Source organism: Vipera berus, assembly GCF_964194415.1.
Source record: "Vipera berus genome assembly, chromosome: Z".
NCBI classification, from domain to species: Eukaryota; Metazoa; Chordata; class Lepidosauria; order Squamata; family Viperidae; genus Vipera; species Vipera berus.
In genome coordinates, this window is record NC_138205.1 from 12,164,224 (window position 1) to 12,183,261 (window position 19,038).

Below are 19,038 nucleotides of genomic sequence, written 5' to 3' on the forward strand. Positions count from 1 at the left end.
ACAGTCAGCCTGAGAATGTGCAGAGGCTCTTAATTTTTAGTTTAGTTATAAGTAGTTCAATTCTGATTTCTTCCCACGATGTTTAGAAATGGAATTAGCAGGTTTGATCCTTCTTTCAAATGTTATGATATTGAGATAAAGGCATGAGTGTGAAAAATATTTACGTTCATTACAGTGTTGAAAGAAAAATCTTCATCAGGGTCCAGTTCAAGCCAGGAATAAACAAAATGGAGACTGCTTTAGAAAGAAGGTTGTAATTTATTGAAAAGCAGAGCCAAAAGACATGAGGTTCTGGAGCAGCTGACCACATATTGCTGGGACTGGTGGGCTTTTATACCTTCTTGGGCTTTGGAGGTTATTTCCTGCTCCTGTGGCATGAACTTTCACCTGAGGTTCAGTGTGTCCTTTTTGGTATTGGTAGGCTAATCCTATTATGTTTCCTGTCCTTAGGGTTTGGGTGGGGTGTGTATATTTTAGGGGTCTTTGTCTTTCTAATCCCATCAGCTTCTGGCTTCCTGGCTCCAACCTTTCTGAAAGGATTATCACATCTACATTTCTAAAAGGTGGTCTCTGCCTAGTTTCTGCTTGTGGGAGAGGGGCTGGGCTGATTTCTGTGGACTGGTTTCTGTCTTTTTAAAGATCTTCTCCATCATTCCTTTGGGGTAATATATTCTGTCTTTTTAATATTTCCCAAGATATTTCTGTTGTGATTCAGGGTCAGCCTGTGGGTTCGGCAGTTGGGTCGGACGATTCAGAGGAGGAGGAGGGGGGTGTTGGAGAGGTTGCTAAGGGTGTTGGAGAGCTTGCTGATGAGAGCCCTCAGCCAGGCCCCTCCCATCTGGTTACGACGCAGACCCAGCTGTGCGAGCCTGACAAGCGTGGATGAAGATGACCCACAGCTGGCCCTGTTCAAGGATGCCCAACGCAGGAGGCAGTCAATCAGGAGTAAACAGAGGAAGGCAATGGGGCACCTCGGAAGGAGGCAGAGAGAAGCCACACCCTGAACTGTTTAAAAGGGGAATGCGTGGGAGGGCTGGTTTGCTGAAGGCAACCGTTTGAATAGCTCCTGTTTCATGGTTCATGTCTTTTTTTGCTCTGTTTGCTTTTGTGTCCATAAATTTGGCAGGCTTAGTTCCAGCCTCTTGCCTTCTTGTAAAGGGGTTGTCCCTGCCTTATCTGCAGGGCCGGTAGTAGGCTGGTACAGAACAATTTCTTTCTCTGGATTCTTCCCATAACAGGTAGGGAAACAACCCGATGACAGAAATATTTGTTCTCAGAAGAAGAAGATTCTGATTCACTCAGATCAAAATTTTTGGCCACCCCTCCTCCACACTTGCTATCCCCTTTTCCCCATTCCTGATAAGTCCCAACATTTGCCTGAAAAAAGACTGAACAAAATATAATAGGATTCTTAAAGAAAGATTTATTATATTATAGTCAGGAGGCTTTTTCTATTACCCCTGCAATAAAGTTTCAGTCACATCACATACATTACATAATAAAGAACAAGTTCCGATTGCACAGGTTACAGTGTAAAAGAATGAAGGAGGAACAGCACAACCAGGCTTGCAAGATTCTTTTATTACAGCCCATTTCGACACAGGAGTTTTGGCCTTCATTTGACAATCACTTCCTAGACCGGTCTAGCCATTAGGGCTCATAGATCCTTCTCCAGAAATAGGGTGATTGAAAGTGCATTAATCAAAAGAGGAAGAGAGCCAGGAACAAAGAAGGCAGAAAGAAACCAAAAACAATGGACGGGTAATGTGACCATCTCAAAACCCTCAAGTTTTTGCAGTGATTCAGCAAAGCATAATTCCCAGTCTACCCCCTCTCTCTTTTGGAAGGTTGGATGGTACACATGGTCTACATTATGTAATATTTTTAAATATCCTGGTAGACAGGATGGTCTTTCTTTGTCATCTGCCAAATGTTAATATTCTTCGCTTCTTTTCACAGTACTTGAAGCACTGTCTATAATCTCATGCCTAAACTATCATTATAAAAGTCATTTATGAAGATATTGAAGAGTACTGGGCCTAAGATGGAACCTTGTGATACCCCATTGCTTACTTCTCTCCATGTGGATGTAGTGCCATTGAGGACTACTCATTGAGTATGGTTTGCCAGCCAGCTACAGATCAATCTGGTGCTGATGTTGTCTATTCCACCTTTTTCTAGTTTATCAAGGAGTAGGTTGTGGTCTACTTTATCAAATACCTTTCTGAAATCTAAGTATACTATGTCCACAGCATTTCGTTGGTCTACTAGTTTAGTCACTTTATCAAAGAATGAAATAAGATTGCTTCATGTCAGGATAATAATTTAATAGCTAAACAGCTTATGTAAAGATTTAATGTAATGTGGATGATGTAATAATAGGAATTACTCAGCAGGTGTGTTTATCCCTTTAAGAGCCTGAGTATAAAAGAGAAGGTTTTTTGCTGGAGTTTTCTCCCCCATCCGTTTGTAATTGCTGTTTATTGGAGTTTGCTGTATTACCATGTGCATGTATCTTGTTTCTAGTGTGTATTTGTAGCTAGTGTAATATAAACCATCATTTAATTACAAATCACTGTTTACTGTATTTACTCCTGGGTTACCTCAGCGCAATAAGACTGTGCATGCTCTGACAGTTTGACATGATCTGTATTTAATAAACCCATGCTAGTTATAACTTTGTTTGCTTCTAGTTGTTTGCAGATTTGTTTTTGATTATCTTTTCTAGGATCTTCCCAGGTATTGATGTTAAACTGATTGGTCTGTAGTTTCCTGGGTCCATTCCCCCCCCCCACATCAGCCCTTTTCCAATCCTCAGGTACTTCCCCGGTGCTCCAGGATTTTTGAAAGATGTGGTGCAGTGGTTCTGAGATAACATCTGCCAGCTCCTTCAGAACTCTAGGATGTAGACTGTTGGGTCCCATAATTTATATTCATCAAGGTTGGATACTTAGTTGTTCTCTTACCATTTTCCTGCTTATTTTAGTTTTTGTTTCTAGTTTGTCTTTTGCAGTGGCTTTTTTGTTATGTTGGGCTGTAGTTTCTTTTTGTGTGAAGGCCCAGAATAAATTTCATATTCAAAAGTGATTGTCCTATTAAAATGACTCTGACATTTTTGAAATCCCTTCTCTTTGCTCTGTTTGTAAAGGAAGACTGGTTGTCTTGAGGGTTCCTACACCTTTCCATAATACTTTCATTATCCTAATTTGAGGAGTAATCCCTTCTCTAAAGAATGTTTTTTTTTCCTTTCATCTGTTCTCTCCAATCTTGATTTAACCCATCAGTCAAATAGGATTCACTACTTTCCAAGAAAATTCCTTCCATTATTGAGTTCTTCCCTGAATGGAGAGCTCCAGGAGGAGGGATGGCTCAATGGAGAGGGGAAAAGATCAACAAGTCTGTCCTTCCCAGCTTTCCCCCCCTTTTTTTCAATACAATTTTCTGAGGGAAGGAAAAGATAAATGTGTGCCATGGTGGTGCAGTGGTTAGAATGCAGTACTGCAGGCTACTTCTGCTGACTGCCAGCTGACTGCAGTTTGGCAGTTCGATTCTGACCTGCTCAAGGTTGCCTTCCATCCTTCTGAGGTCGGTAAAATGAGGACCCAGATTGTTGGGGGAAACAGGCTCTGTAAACCGCTTAGAGACAACTGTAAAGCACTGTAAAGCGGTATATAAGTCTAAATGTTATTGCTATAAATCTGGCTGTGTGAGGGAAAGAGGGGATAAATGAGGAGAAATTTTGAGTAAACTTGTTCAGGAGCTGCTGCCTGCATGCAGGGGGCTGGCTTCCACAAAGCCTAGCAAGAGTTAGGAGAGGGTTGCAGTCTCCCAATTGCCAGCTGAATGAGGGTGGCTTCCTTCTTTTGCAAAATGCCACCTGTAGATGAGCTTCTTCCCTGGTGTTTCAAAGCCTATGGGTTTCTGTAGATATTTTCTTGTAGGAATTAAGACAAAACAAATTAGAATCAGGAGACTTCATGAGACATGAGGGCAGTGGTGGGATTCAGCTGGTTCACACCAGTTCGGCAGAACCGGTAGCTAATATTTTGTTGCCCAGACCCAGAAAGGACTTCCATAAGCAGCATCTACACAGAGAATCAGTTGTTCACATATCTGAATCCCACCGCTGCACATAGGTCCAAAATAAAGCACATTCAAAAGTGATTGTGCTATTAAAATGACTCTGGAAATATTTGAACACCTTTCTCTTTTCATTGTCTTAAAATGGAGAGTAGCCAGTTTAAATGTTCACACACTTTACCATAATGCTTTGCTTTATCTTAATTTGAAGGATTAATCTTTTTCTAAACTATCCAGTCCTGTTTTAGCACATCGGTCAAATAGGATGCACTATGTTTCAAGATAATTCCTTCTGTCATTGAGCTTCATTGTGGCAGGATTGTTACATCATACAGATCACAAATGATCTGCAAAAGGTCTGCAAATCAAAAACAAAGTTAAAAATAGGTGCATTGAGTATTGTAGTACACTATTTAGGAAGGAGTTTTCTTAGTTTCCTTAAGATATTTAGAAAATAAAATGAATAACATTTCCCCTCATGACTTAAAGTTTTTATGGGAAGGGAAGATTTATGCTTTATAAATGCTGTCAGAATCCATTTATATCACATTCATAAATGTATGTTTAAAACATTATCCCCCCCCCATGGATTCTGCCATCTCCTGAGGAAGGAGGAGCATATGTGGATTCAGCCTGCCTTAGGTTATTTCAAAGACCAAGGGAACCTTTTGAACTGGGGGAACAAAAGGGAGGGTTAGAGAAGAAGGCATCTGGCCTGTGTCTTCTTTTAATTCTGTAGAGGAAGAAGCCAATAACCATAAAGATTCGAAGTTCCTTTCCCCCCCCCCCACGAAAGGGATGACACGAAGTAGAATGATGGGGGCTGACCAAATGGGGTTGAGGGAAGGGGGGGTTGAACTGGGTACCCTTTATAAAATTTCAATTTGTAAAACAATACTAAGTCCTGTCTTGTATTTCCACAACCAAGCGTGTCCTAGTAAATATTCCTTTTGGACTAGAACTGACTTCAAGAGTTGTTGTTTTCCTAAGACGTGGATTGGGGTGGGTCCTGACAAATGCCTCTTCAGCTGTTCAAAACACAACTTCTGTATATCCAAGTGAGATCAATCCTTCTTTGGAATTGTCTTTCTTTAAGTGGCCTTATTCTCCTAGTCAGGATCATTTCTCTCTAGATTCATCTTGCAATTTTAGGTTAATCTTAGAAAGTTTTATCATTTGCTATGGACAATCAATATACTGCGTAAAACTAAACAGTAATCCTTTGGGCAAGAATGCCATGACTCAAATGTAATGCAGACTATGCATATTCCTTCCTTGATCGATTAAAATCCCAAATCCTGCCCTAAACTCCTACAAGTCAAATAATATTATCTGCTCCTGAGCTCTCCCAGTCCCATTATTCTCTGTCAGCTTTACATGACAGACCAGACAGGAAACATGACCTAATTCTACTTTATTGGAAGATTACAGTAAGAGAATCATGCAAGTCAGAAAGTTTTTCTCTTCGTCCATTCCATTCCTTTTAACCTGAAAACTAGGGAAAACGTCTGACTTCTTGTTCCAGACACATTAATCTGCTGCAGGTTAAGCTGACTTTTATATGCTTCTTTGCTTGCATCTAGTTCCCTATGTCCCAAGGTCATTCTTCATACTATTACAGTTTCCATTTCCCTTTCAGAATAGAATCTCCTATAGTAGAAGGTGAATGTAGAACCTATGATGGGAAACACTGACCGATTCTTACCTTATAAATTACCTCTTCCCTATGCAATTGTGTCCTTTCTTTTCAAATCAGTTCAGTTCTGATTCTGGAGTTGTGTATCTTCAAATCACAAATGCCACTCATTGGTTTGTCCTTTCTTTAAGCTAATATCCCAATATTTAAGCATTCTCCCTCTGGAATTCCTGTGGACAATCTTTGTTGTATTCTTCTCATTTTGCATCAACTCACACCATTCCTACCTTCACTGAAGTGTTGGAGAAGACCTCCGCATGAACACAAAGAAACTGTCTTATCTGTTGCAAAATACAGAAGCTATCTTTAGACCAGGAATATGAAAGTCTTCCGACTGAGAGTTTTAAATTGTGGTTTATATAGGGAGCTTTCCATCAGGCATCATGGGAAATAGTGAAAGAATGTAGGATTACATAATTAAACTTCAGACAAGTTAATGAAGATAAAGAACAATATGTCATTTTCTTCGTGATAGAAAGATCATATTTTCTTTAAGAGTAATAGCTGGCCATTGCTCTCTGTTGGAATGTTGGATGTGCTCTACATCCTACGATGTTTCTACACATCCTGGAAGACAGGATTTTCTTCCATTTTCATCTGCCAAATTTTAACATTCTTTCCTGTACCTTCATAGCGCTAGAAGCACTGTCCCTAATCCATCATGATTACTCCATGCTAATCAGTTCTGCAGGCTTTCAAGAGAAAAAAAAAGGATGATTTGGTACACTTTAAACTATTACAATAAAGTATCTACCTGTTTTTGAAAAAGGGATCAATTGACAAAAAAATGCATTCTATTTAATTATACAAAGCTACATGTGCCCAAGTAGATTTTCAAGAAAATTATAATACAGGATTGCTGTAATAGTTATGGGGGCAATGGACTTTATGTCTGCCATGTTATTTATTATTTCTGAATGGGACTTTTTGTCTCTCTGTTTCACATTCAACATGTCTCCAGAATTTTTCTGTGGTTACTTTTATTATTTTATTTTATTATTTATTTATTTTATTTTATTTTATTTTATTTTATTTATTTTATTTTATTTTATTTTATTTTATTTTATTTTATTTTATTTTATTTTATTATTTTATTTTATTTTATTTTATTTTATTATTTTATTTTATTTTATTTTATTTTATTTTATTTTATTATTTTATTATTTTATTTTATTTTATTTTATTTTATTATTTTATTTTATTTTATTTTATTTTATTTTATTTTATTTTATTTTATTTTATTTTATTTTATTTTATTTTATTATTTTATTTTATTTATTTTATTTTATTTTATTTTATTTTATTTTATTTTATTTTATTTTATTTTATTTTATTATTTTATTTTATTTTATTTTATTATTTTATTATTTTATTTTATTTTATTTTATTATTTTATTTTATTTTATTTTATTTTATTTTATTATTTTATTTTATTTTATTTTATTTTATTTTATTTTATTTTATTTTATTTTATTTTATTTTATTATTTTATTTTATTTTATTTTATTTTATTTTATTATTTATTTTATTATTTTATTTTATTTTACTTTTTATCCATCTTTCCAGTCAAAGCTTTTAGAGAATTCATTCATGAATTACTATTGTTCATTGCACAGACAGATGTTCAAACCGGATTTGGCATTTTTATCCACCTATTGAATCATTCCCAAGGACCTTGGATAGGCAGATCTGGATGTTTGATGATGTTTAAAGGTACTGTTGCAGGATGTAAGATGTTCTAAGTAAAGCTGTATTTTGCAATTGACTGATGGTGAATTTGTCAATGCTGGTGGTTTCCAAGTGATGCTCCAGATGTTTTGGGATTATACCCAAGGCACCTGTGACTATAGGTACTTCATGTGTTTTAGTATTTTGTGAAAAAAATGCTCAAAGATTTCACAGCAATGGTCCCTAGTTTTCACCAGACTCTTAAAGGGATGCTGAAACACAAAAAATGTTAAGAACTCCTGGCCTTAATGTAATAGGTTTGGTGCATCAGATTCAACTAGAGGATTGAAATAGAACTGAGGCTTCAAATTGTAGATTAAATTGAGCTGTGTTTAGATCAAATTTCAAAGTCAATATTTTTTACTTTTACTGGTAATTTGGGGAACAAAAGTTTTTTTGGGGAAAAAAACTATGGATCTTTTTGCTGCTTTTAAATTTTATTTTACTACTGCTTTAGGTGACAGTAGTTACACCATTCACTCATAATGCCTCTTGGGCAAATACTTCCATGTGCTTCATTTTTAGGGAAATTGATGCTGTTTAGTTAGCAGCTCTGTATATAGTTAAAGGCATAGAGATGGATAAGGTAGGATATGACTCTCTCCATGTAATGCTCATGGAATCCCTTCAATTCCTCAGTTAAAGCAATATTTATGAAATAAAACTGCAGACAGTAAAATCTTATGCAACATTTATTTCTTTGGCTTGCAAAGCATTTGGTTGGGTATATATCACGAGCTTAAATGGTGCATTTGGTGGTGCTTGCTTTTTTATTTCCTTTTAGTTTAAGAAAATTGCAAGACTATGCAGAAGAAGAAAACAATAGCCACAATTCTGCACAAAAACATAGGGACTGGGGGGATCCATGTTCAATGGAAATGCAAGAGCTATCTTAAAAAGCTGAGCCTTTTGAATGAGCTGCTTCATATCTCAGCTTAGATCTGGCTCTCGTCAAAGTGCACAGGGTTTCCACCTGCACAACGCACAACAATCAATCTTGATGAAGTATTCTCACTATATCTACAAGGCGGACGGTTGGAGCCCCCTCTGAGCTTACAGGTAGTGACTGAAAATCGGTTACGGCTACGCCGAAGGCCATTACCATAAGGCTGACCTCCAGAACCACACACATTATTGATGTTTTTCTTGGTGCCATGAACGAAGGAATTTTTATCCTTGCAGTTTGGCCTGGTCATCCCCCGTCTTTGCATCATGGTGTCACAGTAGCGGTTTCCAACATTGCTCTTTGGATTATCATAGTGCTGTCTCAAGAAGGTCTTATAGTCAGGAGCATAGGCACCTGGTAACAGCACCACGGCCAGAACTAAGAAGAGGACCAATTCAAAACCTTTAAAAGGCATTCTCATGTTGGCAGTTCAAAAGGGACACCTGAAAGAAGTAGAGAAGATAGTTCAATGCTTTGGTGGAATATCAGAGGCAATACTGTGCTTGGAAGAAATGGAAAGTAAAATGAAGTTGTCCTCTTTGGTATCTTTTGTGCAAATACTGTATTTTAGGAGTCAATTTCATGAATTCTCATGTTAAAATTATATGCAGCTGTCAACATTTAATAATATGTGATCACTTTTTTGAAGCTTCTCATCAGTGATAATTTCCAGAATGGAGAATTCTTGATAGTTGTTGAACTTTGCTACTCACTGGTTGACACTTCATTACCCAACAGGATGACATAGTTGAGTCGCAAAAAATTGGCCAGCAAACAACCAAGTTCAAAAACCATAAAGGCCTGCACAGTTCAACCCCAAATTACAGTTATTCTCTTTGATTGGAATATCCAGACTTTATTTACTATTAAGCTTCATATTAATTAATTAATTAATTAATTAATTAATATATTACACATAAAGCTATGTTTACTGTGCATGGTTCACAACCACTTAAGCCAATGTGGCATAGAACTAACATGGTAGAGTACGACTGGGGATACTGGGCTTCAAGCTTTCGCAGCCCAACCTACCTCTGAGGGTTATTGTGCTGAAACATTTCTATCTCTCTATCTCTATTTCTCTATCACTCTGTCTCTCTATATATCTATTTATCTCTATCTGTCTGTCTGTCAGTCTGTCTTTCTATATATCTCTGTCTGTCTGTCTATCTATCTATCTATCTATCTATCTATCTATCTATCTATTTATCTATCTATCCATCTTTATCTATCTATCTATCTATCTATCTATCTATCTATCTATCCATCCATCCATCCATCCTGTCTTTCTATCCTGTCTGTCTGTCTATCTCTATCATCTATCTATCTACCTACATATCTATCTATCTATCTATCTATCTATCTATCTATCTATCTATCTATCTATCTATCTATCTATCTATCTATCTATCTACCATCTATCTATCTGCCATCTATCTATGTATCTCCTGGAAGAAAGCAGTTGCAAACCAATTCTCTATTGCTTCTCATAGATAAAACCATACAAGCTCACTAAATGAAAGAATACAAAAAACCCAACCAACTTGATAGCGATCACATAACACACTGACAAATGTCCTCCTCTCAGCTTCAACATATGACATCAATAACTGAATCCTACTGTACTGTGATCTGAATGGCTCATTGCCAAAACAAGATGACACCTGATTGGCTCTCATGCTCATTGGCTACAATCAGATGAAGGAAAGCTACCTGATATCAACCTAAGCAAGTTGTACTTCCTTTTTCTGGTTATTTGGCTATAACTTTTCATAGAATACAGTACAGATAATTGAACAAACTTTCTTGCATTACATTCTTGATTAAATTATCTTTCCATTGATATATACCGGGTAATTTTATGGTACTACTCCAAAAAAAGTGGTGTTATTAGCTATCAAACCTCAAAAATACATTTTTCCCAAAAGGTTTCCATAATTTTGGCCACTACTGCACAATATTATTGGCTTAAAATATCTTATTTTTAGACAGAATGACCCATTCTTATATAAGTGAGATGCTATAAACTAAAACTTTTGCTCAGATATCCAATTTTTCAATCTTTATCCATTCAGAGAACACTTTAATTTTGATTTCTTTTTTTAAAGTATGTTTTCTTAATTTTTAGCATAATCACCTCAATGGTTGGTAGACAGTGCATTGTCTGGGTTTACATTTAACAAACATTCACTAACAATTAAATTCTATAATCTAAATCCATATAACTTTACATGATTTCCTCTTTTCCCCATAGTGTTCTCTTTTACCAACCTTAAGTTAATACAATTCTTATTTAATTTTGATTTCTTACTTACTTACTCTTTATTTCTGTGCTTACTGTCATAAATATAATTTCAGTATTTCCTGTAGGAAATCACTATTTTTTTTCATCCTTTCTCAGAGCATTTGCTTTCCCTGTTTTACCTTTATTGGTGGGGAAACCATGATGCCCTTTTAGATATAGATAGATATAGATGATATAGATATAGATGATATTATAGATGATAAAGACATAGATGATATATAGATATAGATGATACAGATATAAATGACATAGATGATATAAAGATATAGATGATACAGATAATAGATGACATAAATGCTATATAGATGATGTAGACAATATAGATGATATAGATATAGATATAAATTGTTTTTCTCTAGCTGTGCTTTATTTCTTTTTATTCATTTATTAGACTTATATTCCATCTTTGTTCTGGTGATAAGATGATCTGTCTAGTATTTCCTCCTCTTATTTTTTTCCTCAACAATGTCTGTGTGGGGTTCTTTGGAACAAGAAAGAATGAATGTCCCAAATTAGCTGAGTGAACTTCAGTGGCTGAAGATGTTTATCCAGCGTCTTTCCTACTGCACCACACTGCTTCATGAAACAAGGTGCAACCTTTGTAAAAGCTTCATTTACATTTTTGTAACTAGTTTAATTTCAGTTTCCTCAGAACATAAACAAGCAATTCTTGGGGAGCATTTCAAAGATAAAGACATCTCCAACTTACCCAACCTCAGTCTGGTCTTGAGTGATAGGGACTTTCTATTCTATTCCAGAAATACCTTCCGTTTTTCAAGTGCCTTCAGAATTAATATAAAAAGCTCCAATGGGGGGCTTTAAATAGGATTAAAGAGGAAGAAGATGTAACTGTCTACTAAATATGGTATGTGCACATATCTGGTGAAATTGGTGTGGTTAGGTTTCAACAACAAATGTCCTAAGAGCTCTGTGGTCCCAAAGCCACAGTGAAGAAATTATGTGGTGGACTGAACTAGGCAAACTTAATATGAGGAAAGATCTGGAGGGGCTACAAAGGCATCACACAGATGTTGAGAGTGTCTGAATGTGGGAGGATTTTTGTTGTTGTTTGTAAATAGGGTTTGGGAGAAAGAGAGATATGGGAGAGACATAAAAGAAAAGGATGGTAATAAAAAAATGAGTGAAAATAGAATGCAGGTAGGGAAAGTATTGATCATGTATGAAAAATGTTCAAGGCTAGATTAATGTTTCTTCATCTACTACATCTTGGCTGTGAAGTCACTATTCCTCTCTGAACATAGCTTGTTGTTTAACAAAGTTTACCAAAGCAATTTTAATCCTAGAAGCCATTCTCATTTGCTACAAGATAAGTGGCAAATGATAGATAGATGATAGAGAAAGAGACAGAGAGAGATTAGACAGATGATAGAGAGATAGAATAAAGAGATAGAATAAGATAGATAGATAGATGATAGATAGATGATAGATAGATGATAGATAGATAGATAGATAGATAGATAGATAGATAGATAGATAGATAGATAGATAGATAGATAGATAGATGATTGATTAATTTCAGGTCCAGACGTTTAGTGCAGTTGTGTCCAAGTGTCACTGATATCTATAAAAGGTTGAAACATGATAGTCTAGAACAGGGGTGTCAAACTGCTGGCCCGCGGGTTGGACCTGTCATCTGGAAGCCACGCCTACCCCATTGCCAGCAATGGCAAAACTATCCTGATACATTGCGCGATGTGACATCACAAGTTTGACATGTCTGGTGTAGAAGCTTGAGTATCAGCCTGACTAGGTAGGCCAGGCAGGAAACATTATCAGATAGTCTAATTCTACTTTATTGTAAGGGTACCTTAACAGAATCTTGCAGGCCTGAAAGTACCTTTTTCCTCCTATTCCCTTTACAATCCAAGAAACTTGTGAAGGTCTCTTCTGAGATTCTTGCCTGACCCACATTCCTGCTGTGGGCTAATCTGTCACTTATCTGACTGTTCCCTTGGCTGTCTCTTGTTGCCCAGCCTTGCAAGGCCATTCATGGAACATCCAAATTTTTACCTTTGTTCCACATTGGAATGACTGCAGGAATGGAAAGAATGAATGCTGTATGACACATATCAGAAGCTAGAATGAGTAGAAATGGAATATGAGGAAAGAGGCTGCTTGAAATAAAGAGGAATGAATTATGTTACAAAATGTCTTAAAAGTTTGTGAAATTATACTCAAGGGAATTAGAAGGCCTGCTACATTTTTGTTTTGAATGAGGAAATGAATCATCCTTCAACAACTGACCATATCCCAATACTTCAACCAGAGGATTTGATCTTTGACTTGTTTTCCAAGTATTTCTGGAAGATTGTTTATGGAACATTAATAGGAATTCAGAAAAAAGATTCTTGTTTCTCTTTGGGGTGAGGAATTTGAGATCCTCCTCTAGTTTTCTGTTATCAAGTTTTGATGGCCTCATCAGAAATGGTGATGTCTCAATTCTTCTATTTCTCTAGCTTTGATCATTGACCATTCCCATCTGTTTCTGAAGGGTGGTAAAGAAACAGTTTTAAAATCCACTTTTACTGTGGGAAGTTCCTGGAGGGAGGTAGAGGAGGAGGAGGAGGAGGAGGAGGAAGAGAAGAAGAAGAAGAAGAAGGAAAAGGAGGAGGAGGAGGAGGAGAAAAAAAGACAGTGAACAACTTTTTATATTGAGGTGAATTTTAGAACTTCTCACCATGGTACCTACTCACTCACCAAAATTTCTCTTTCAGAACAGTGAACATTTGGCTATAGGTTGTCCTCATTCACCAACTGCAATTGAGACCAGAAACTCCATTTCTAAGAAGATTGGTCATAAAGGGAAACATCATGTGACTACACCCAACTTACCGTGTCAGTTCCTGCTATGGTCATTATGTGAGTCACCCAGGCCTTTTAGAACATCATATGACTACTACTTGCAACTTCTTGCCAGCTTCTCCATTGACTTCGCTTGGTAGAAGGGGACTGTGAAAGTTGCAAATGGCAGTCATGCAGGACACTGTGACCATTGTAAATGCACATGTTATTAAGTACCAAAATTGTGATCATGTAACTGCAAGAATGCTGGAATGGCTACAAGTTTGAGAACCAGTTGTAAGTGTTCATGTGAATAATGAATACAGTATAATAATCATAATCATAATAGTAAAGTTGGAAGGGACCTTGGAGGTCATCTAGTCCAAACCCCTGCTCAGGCAGGAAACCCTATACCATTTCAGACAAATGGCTGTTCAGTCTCTTCTTAAAAACATCCAGTGTTGGAGCATTCACAGTTGGTTTGGAGGAGGAGGAGGAGGAGGAGGAGGAGGAGGAGGAGGAAAAAGGAGGAAGAAGAGGTAGAGGAGGAAGAGGAGGAGGAGGAGGAGAAGGAAGAGGAGGAGGAGGAAGAAGAGGAGGAGGAGGAAGAAGAAGAAGAGGAGGAGGAGGAGGAGGAGGAAGAAGAAGAGGAGGAGGAGGAGGAAGAGGAGGAGAAGAAGAAGGATTCTCTTATTACATGTGGGAAAACTAAGGGTGATACCCATAATTTATATTATTTTCCTTTCCAATGGAGTCTATCTAAGCTTTGAAGACTATCTGTGTTTGGGTAGGCTTTCAAAAAACAATTTATCCTGTTTTTCCATTACTTGAATACTTTATAATATATTGTAACTGATTGTACACAGCCCAAAGGGCCAGTATAAATGTACAGTCAATAAGCAAGCAAATACGTTGTAAGCTTCCCTCAACTGATATGAAGGATAAATAAAACTAGGATAAAGCCTAACCATATCAAGGATCAGTTGTTTCTTTAATACAGAAAGTCAGCAGCTTCTCCCTGTTCCCCTGTCCTTGCCACTTTATATGCTTATATTCAACTTTTATGTGACCACACTATAACCACCATTTCCTTCTTCTCTGCAGTTTGACAGACATCAGGTTTCCCTATCAGAAAAGCACCTTTTCATCAAATTAACCCCTAGGTTAAACTGTCCAAAAAGCTTGAAAGAAATGGTATTTCCCAAGTTTTTTTATGTGTTCTTGTGAAAGATCTTATGAGGTACCAAGGCCTTTCTTCTTTGCTTTCTCAGTCAGATTTTGAGAGTGAGACACAATAACAGAACAACAGAATTGGAAGGGATCTTGGAGGTCTTCTGTCAAACTCCCTGCTATACTATTTCAGACAAATGATTGTCCAATCTCTTCTTAAAAGCTTCCGGTGATGGAGCACCCCCAAATTCTGAAGGTCGGTCATTCCAATGCTAAGCACATTGATTTGTGCTTAGATTGTAAGCCGCCCTGAGTCTTCAGAGAAGGGCGGGATATAAATGGGATTAAAAAAATAATAATAATTGTTCTATCAGGAAATTTATTTCTGAGGAAGGAAGGAAGGAAGGAAGGAAGGAAGGAAGGAAGGAAGGAAGGAAGGAAGGAAGGAAGGAAGGAAGGAAGGAAGGAAAAGTTTACAAAAGTACTTTTTACATTATGTTTAAATAGGAAAAATATATTGGGGAAGTTAAAGCTGATTCATGGACAAAACTTTAGGAAAATTTACCAGAACCTTATAAAATAAATTAGTATTCCACATTTGAGATTGGAAAGACTGTTTGTTTTACAAGTAAAATATTTTTATCCACATCAGGAGGAAACTGTGCATTGAACAGTTTGAACATACATCAAGATATATATTTTTATAAAAGGAATGTTTCAGGTATTTTTTTATGACTTTCAAAAAAATATTTTGTGCATCATGTGAGTGAACAGCAAGATATGGAGCTTGGTTATGAATTAAAAATGTACTTACATAAGTCCATCTTGAAGTTCCTGAGAAGGATGATGGATAAAAGAAATGGAATCGGAAAATGTTGAGAATACAGAAATAATACCAGCAATGTTAATATCTCTGAAGTGTGTGATGAATAGAAAGAGGCTCATTAAAGTTACACTGAAAGGTAACATCCTTGCACACCACCTGAGGCACTATTGTTAACAGTAACTCCATGAATACTAACATCTTCCATGAATGTCTTCTTTCTGTGTACAAAGATTTCATTAATCTTTGCTAATGAGGAAAAGACATATGGCCATCTGGAAGATCTTTAACCCATGTTTTGTAGATGACTATTTCACATGATGTGCACCAGAGAATGTCCAGTGCCCAATTGTCTCAATAACAATTCATAGGTCTTCCTGCAGTTTTGCGCTATAGCGCACGGCTGCAGGATAGTAGAGCTCCACTCCCCATGGCCAGTTTCACCCTGGCAGGGGGACTCTAAATTAGTCTGAAGTTGCCCTGAAGAGCTGACCATGAAGTGGGGGCACCCTGTTGATCTGTTCAATCTGGGGGAAGCCCTCTGACCTTACAGGAGAAAGGCTAGCTGTACATCAGCATTTAGTCCAAGCTACTTGCAGCCAAAGTCCAAGAGCATGAACCAGAACATCAGTGAACAGCATGTTTGCAATTGGTGAGATTATTGATCTTCTTTCTTCTACCATTTAACTGAATCCTTGGGAAAGACCCCCAAAGCAAGAAAACCTCCAAAAGTGGAAGGAGGGGACTACACCCCTACTTCCTCATAGATGGAAGTGGTGAATTAATACTAAGGGGGAAAGAAATATATGGAAATTAAATTTTAAATACTACAGTTTTGATAAATCTAGAAACTAAAAAAACTGTTGACTATACCCTAAAGGGTTTTGATGAAATTATAAAAATATATAACAATAATAACTTTTTGTCTCAAAAAACTGGAAAATCATCAACTACTGACACCTACTGAAGAATCAGAGCACACAACATTAACAATAAATGACTCAGAAATTGGCAAAATGCCTAGAAACAAAGAATAATCTATTCCCTTGATCTTTAATAACCTTCAAGAAGACAGCTAGGAATAAAGAAAGAGCTGGGCCAGCCATATGATTAAAAAGTGTCTGTAAGAAAAATACTTGGACTATTGTCTAAATTTAAGAATTGTTTACAGAAAAAGAAAAACTTCGGCTCTTGGCTAATCTTTTAGAGGAGAATTTATTGGAAGGACTTAAGGTGGCTAAACATACTGAATTGCAACTTTGATTAATTGATAGTTGACCCCTGAATAAAAAAATGTTACAAAATACTGCCTTCACTGAGGCCTTGATATTTGGAAATATATTGGACTATAAAAACCATATATAAAGATAAGAGCTATATGAGATTGGGTTGTGTGACTCTGAGACTGATAAGTTGGATAACTAATTATAGAGACTAAAATATTGATGAAAGACTATTTGAAGGGGGGAGACAACATGGATATCATACACTTATCAAAAAATGACAGGACACTCAATATTTACCCCTGAAAGATTTAGTTTGGAATATCAAAGACCTCCAAAAGCAATATTTCAAGGCAAGACAAATACTTTCCAGTAGGAAATGTACATAATGTTACAACAGATACAAATGACAATAGTTTTAAGCCCCGAAGAAATCAGAAACAACTTTGATGACATAAATAAGCACATCTCTAATCTAAATCTACAATCAAAAAAATGATGGCGAATGAACAAACAAATCAGATAATAGAACACAAACTAGAAAACCATGATCAAATCAACAAACCTACAAACAATTTAATTCAAATAGAAAAAAATCTACAAGACTTTGACATAAGAACAAAAATGGAATGGACTATAGAATTTCCAGGTGAATCATCAGAGTTTGGGAGACAGAAAGTATATATTTTACTTATTCTATCTTCTTTATTCCCAACAAAACTTACAAAAATACAGAAACTGCAGGGTGAGCAAAATATATCAACTTGGAAAGCTACTATGAAATATAAGTGAAATATAAGCTGATCAGAAAGGATGTTATATGCAGATGCTATAAGATGGATAAGGAACATAGTACTTTTATAATGAATGAAATACGAAAATATTGGGATGGTGTACTTAAATGGGAAAAAATGGATATTTAGATGACTAACATTGAGAAAATCATGATTGATAATGTTAGGCATATGGTTATAGCCTACCAGGTTGGGTTGGAAATATATAAACCATGATGTTATAACCTTGAGTCCTTCGGGAGAAGGGCGGTATATAAATAAAATAATAATAATAATAATAATAATAATAATAATAATAATAATAATAATAATAATAATAATAATAATAATAATAATAATAATAATAATAATAATAATAATAATAATAATAATAATAATTATTATTATTATTATTATTATTATTATTATTATTATTATTATTATGGTGCTAATTGACAAATGGGTGTGTAAATTTTTCCAATGGCCATAAGAGGGAGCTAGGAACATGGCTTCTCTCTCTCTCTTTCCTTTCATTGTTTTTGCTTTTAGTCTTACTACTGTGTTAAACCTTAGGATCTGTGTACTTGACCTTCAGACTGGTAAAAAGACATTGTATTTTGGATAGTCCCTGGACTGTTGCTGTTGCTTATCTGTTGTTATTCGTGTATGACCTGGACTGTTTATTTAGATTATGTTTTTGTTTTTACACCTAATAGTAAAGTATTTTTTCTGTGTATCACAACTCAGTGTATCTGTGTGGTTACTGTGTGACTCTTACTATTCTCAGTACACTTTTGCCTGTGTAGGTTCCTGATAACTCAGGAAGCACTTTGCTAACAGATAAGAATGGATTGAATATAAAGGGGAAATTAAGCTTAAAGAAAAACTATGAAAAAAGGATGCCTGGTGAACTAATGAGATGATTTCTATAAGAATAATATAAGCTGATGATAAGTTATTATCTGAACAAACATGAAAAAATGTTTATATTTAATCATTTATACATTGAAAATATTAAGAATTATATCTGTTTAAGGTTGAAGAAGGAGAATACAACTGGGCAAAGGGAAGATCAAAGAAATATATTATTAATTAATATACTAATTATGGAATTATAAAAATCAATTATTATTGACTGTTTTTAATTATCATTTTCTTTTTTTCAAATAGATAAACCAAGACAACACACTGTACACGAGACACTGGAGATTGTTATTGCAAAAAAGCAATAAAATATTTTTTAAAAAACCCAATTCATAGGTCTTCCTTGTTTAAATGAAAGGCTCATTCAGTTTAATGCCAACTTCTTGTTACATATTATAATCTGGATATGAATTAAGATGACCAATAAAGTTAAATATATAATTTACATTTAATCTATATATTTAGTCAGAACTGTATCACATAACTGAAATATCTCAACAAATCGATTTGTCCTATTATTTATTTATTTATACATTTTTATGGCCCCCAATTATAATTGACTTCCAGA

The 19,038-nt window shown here is 35.7% G+C and overlaps 1 protein-coding gene across 1 annotated transcript; it reads right to left on the reverse strand.

Annotated features, from left to right (window-relative positions):
* Nucleotides 1–8,439: 8,439 nt before the first annotated feature.
* LOC308678642 (angiogenin-2-like) lies at nt 8,440–8,871 on the reverse strand (the record flags this gene model as incomplete). The annotated part of the gene is made up of 1 exon (XM_081345870.1): nt 8,440–8,871. One exon carries the CDS (start codon nt 8,869–8,871, stop codon nt 8,440–8,442), a length of 432 nt encoding a protein of 143 aa, XP_081201996.1.
* Nucleotides 8,872–19,038: the final 10,167 nt, after the last annotated feature.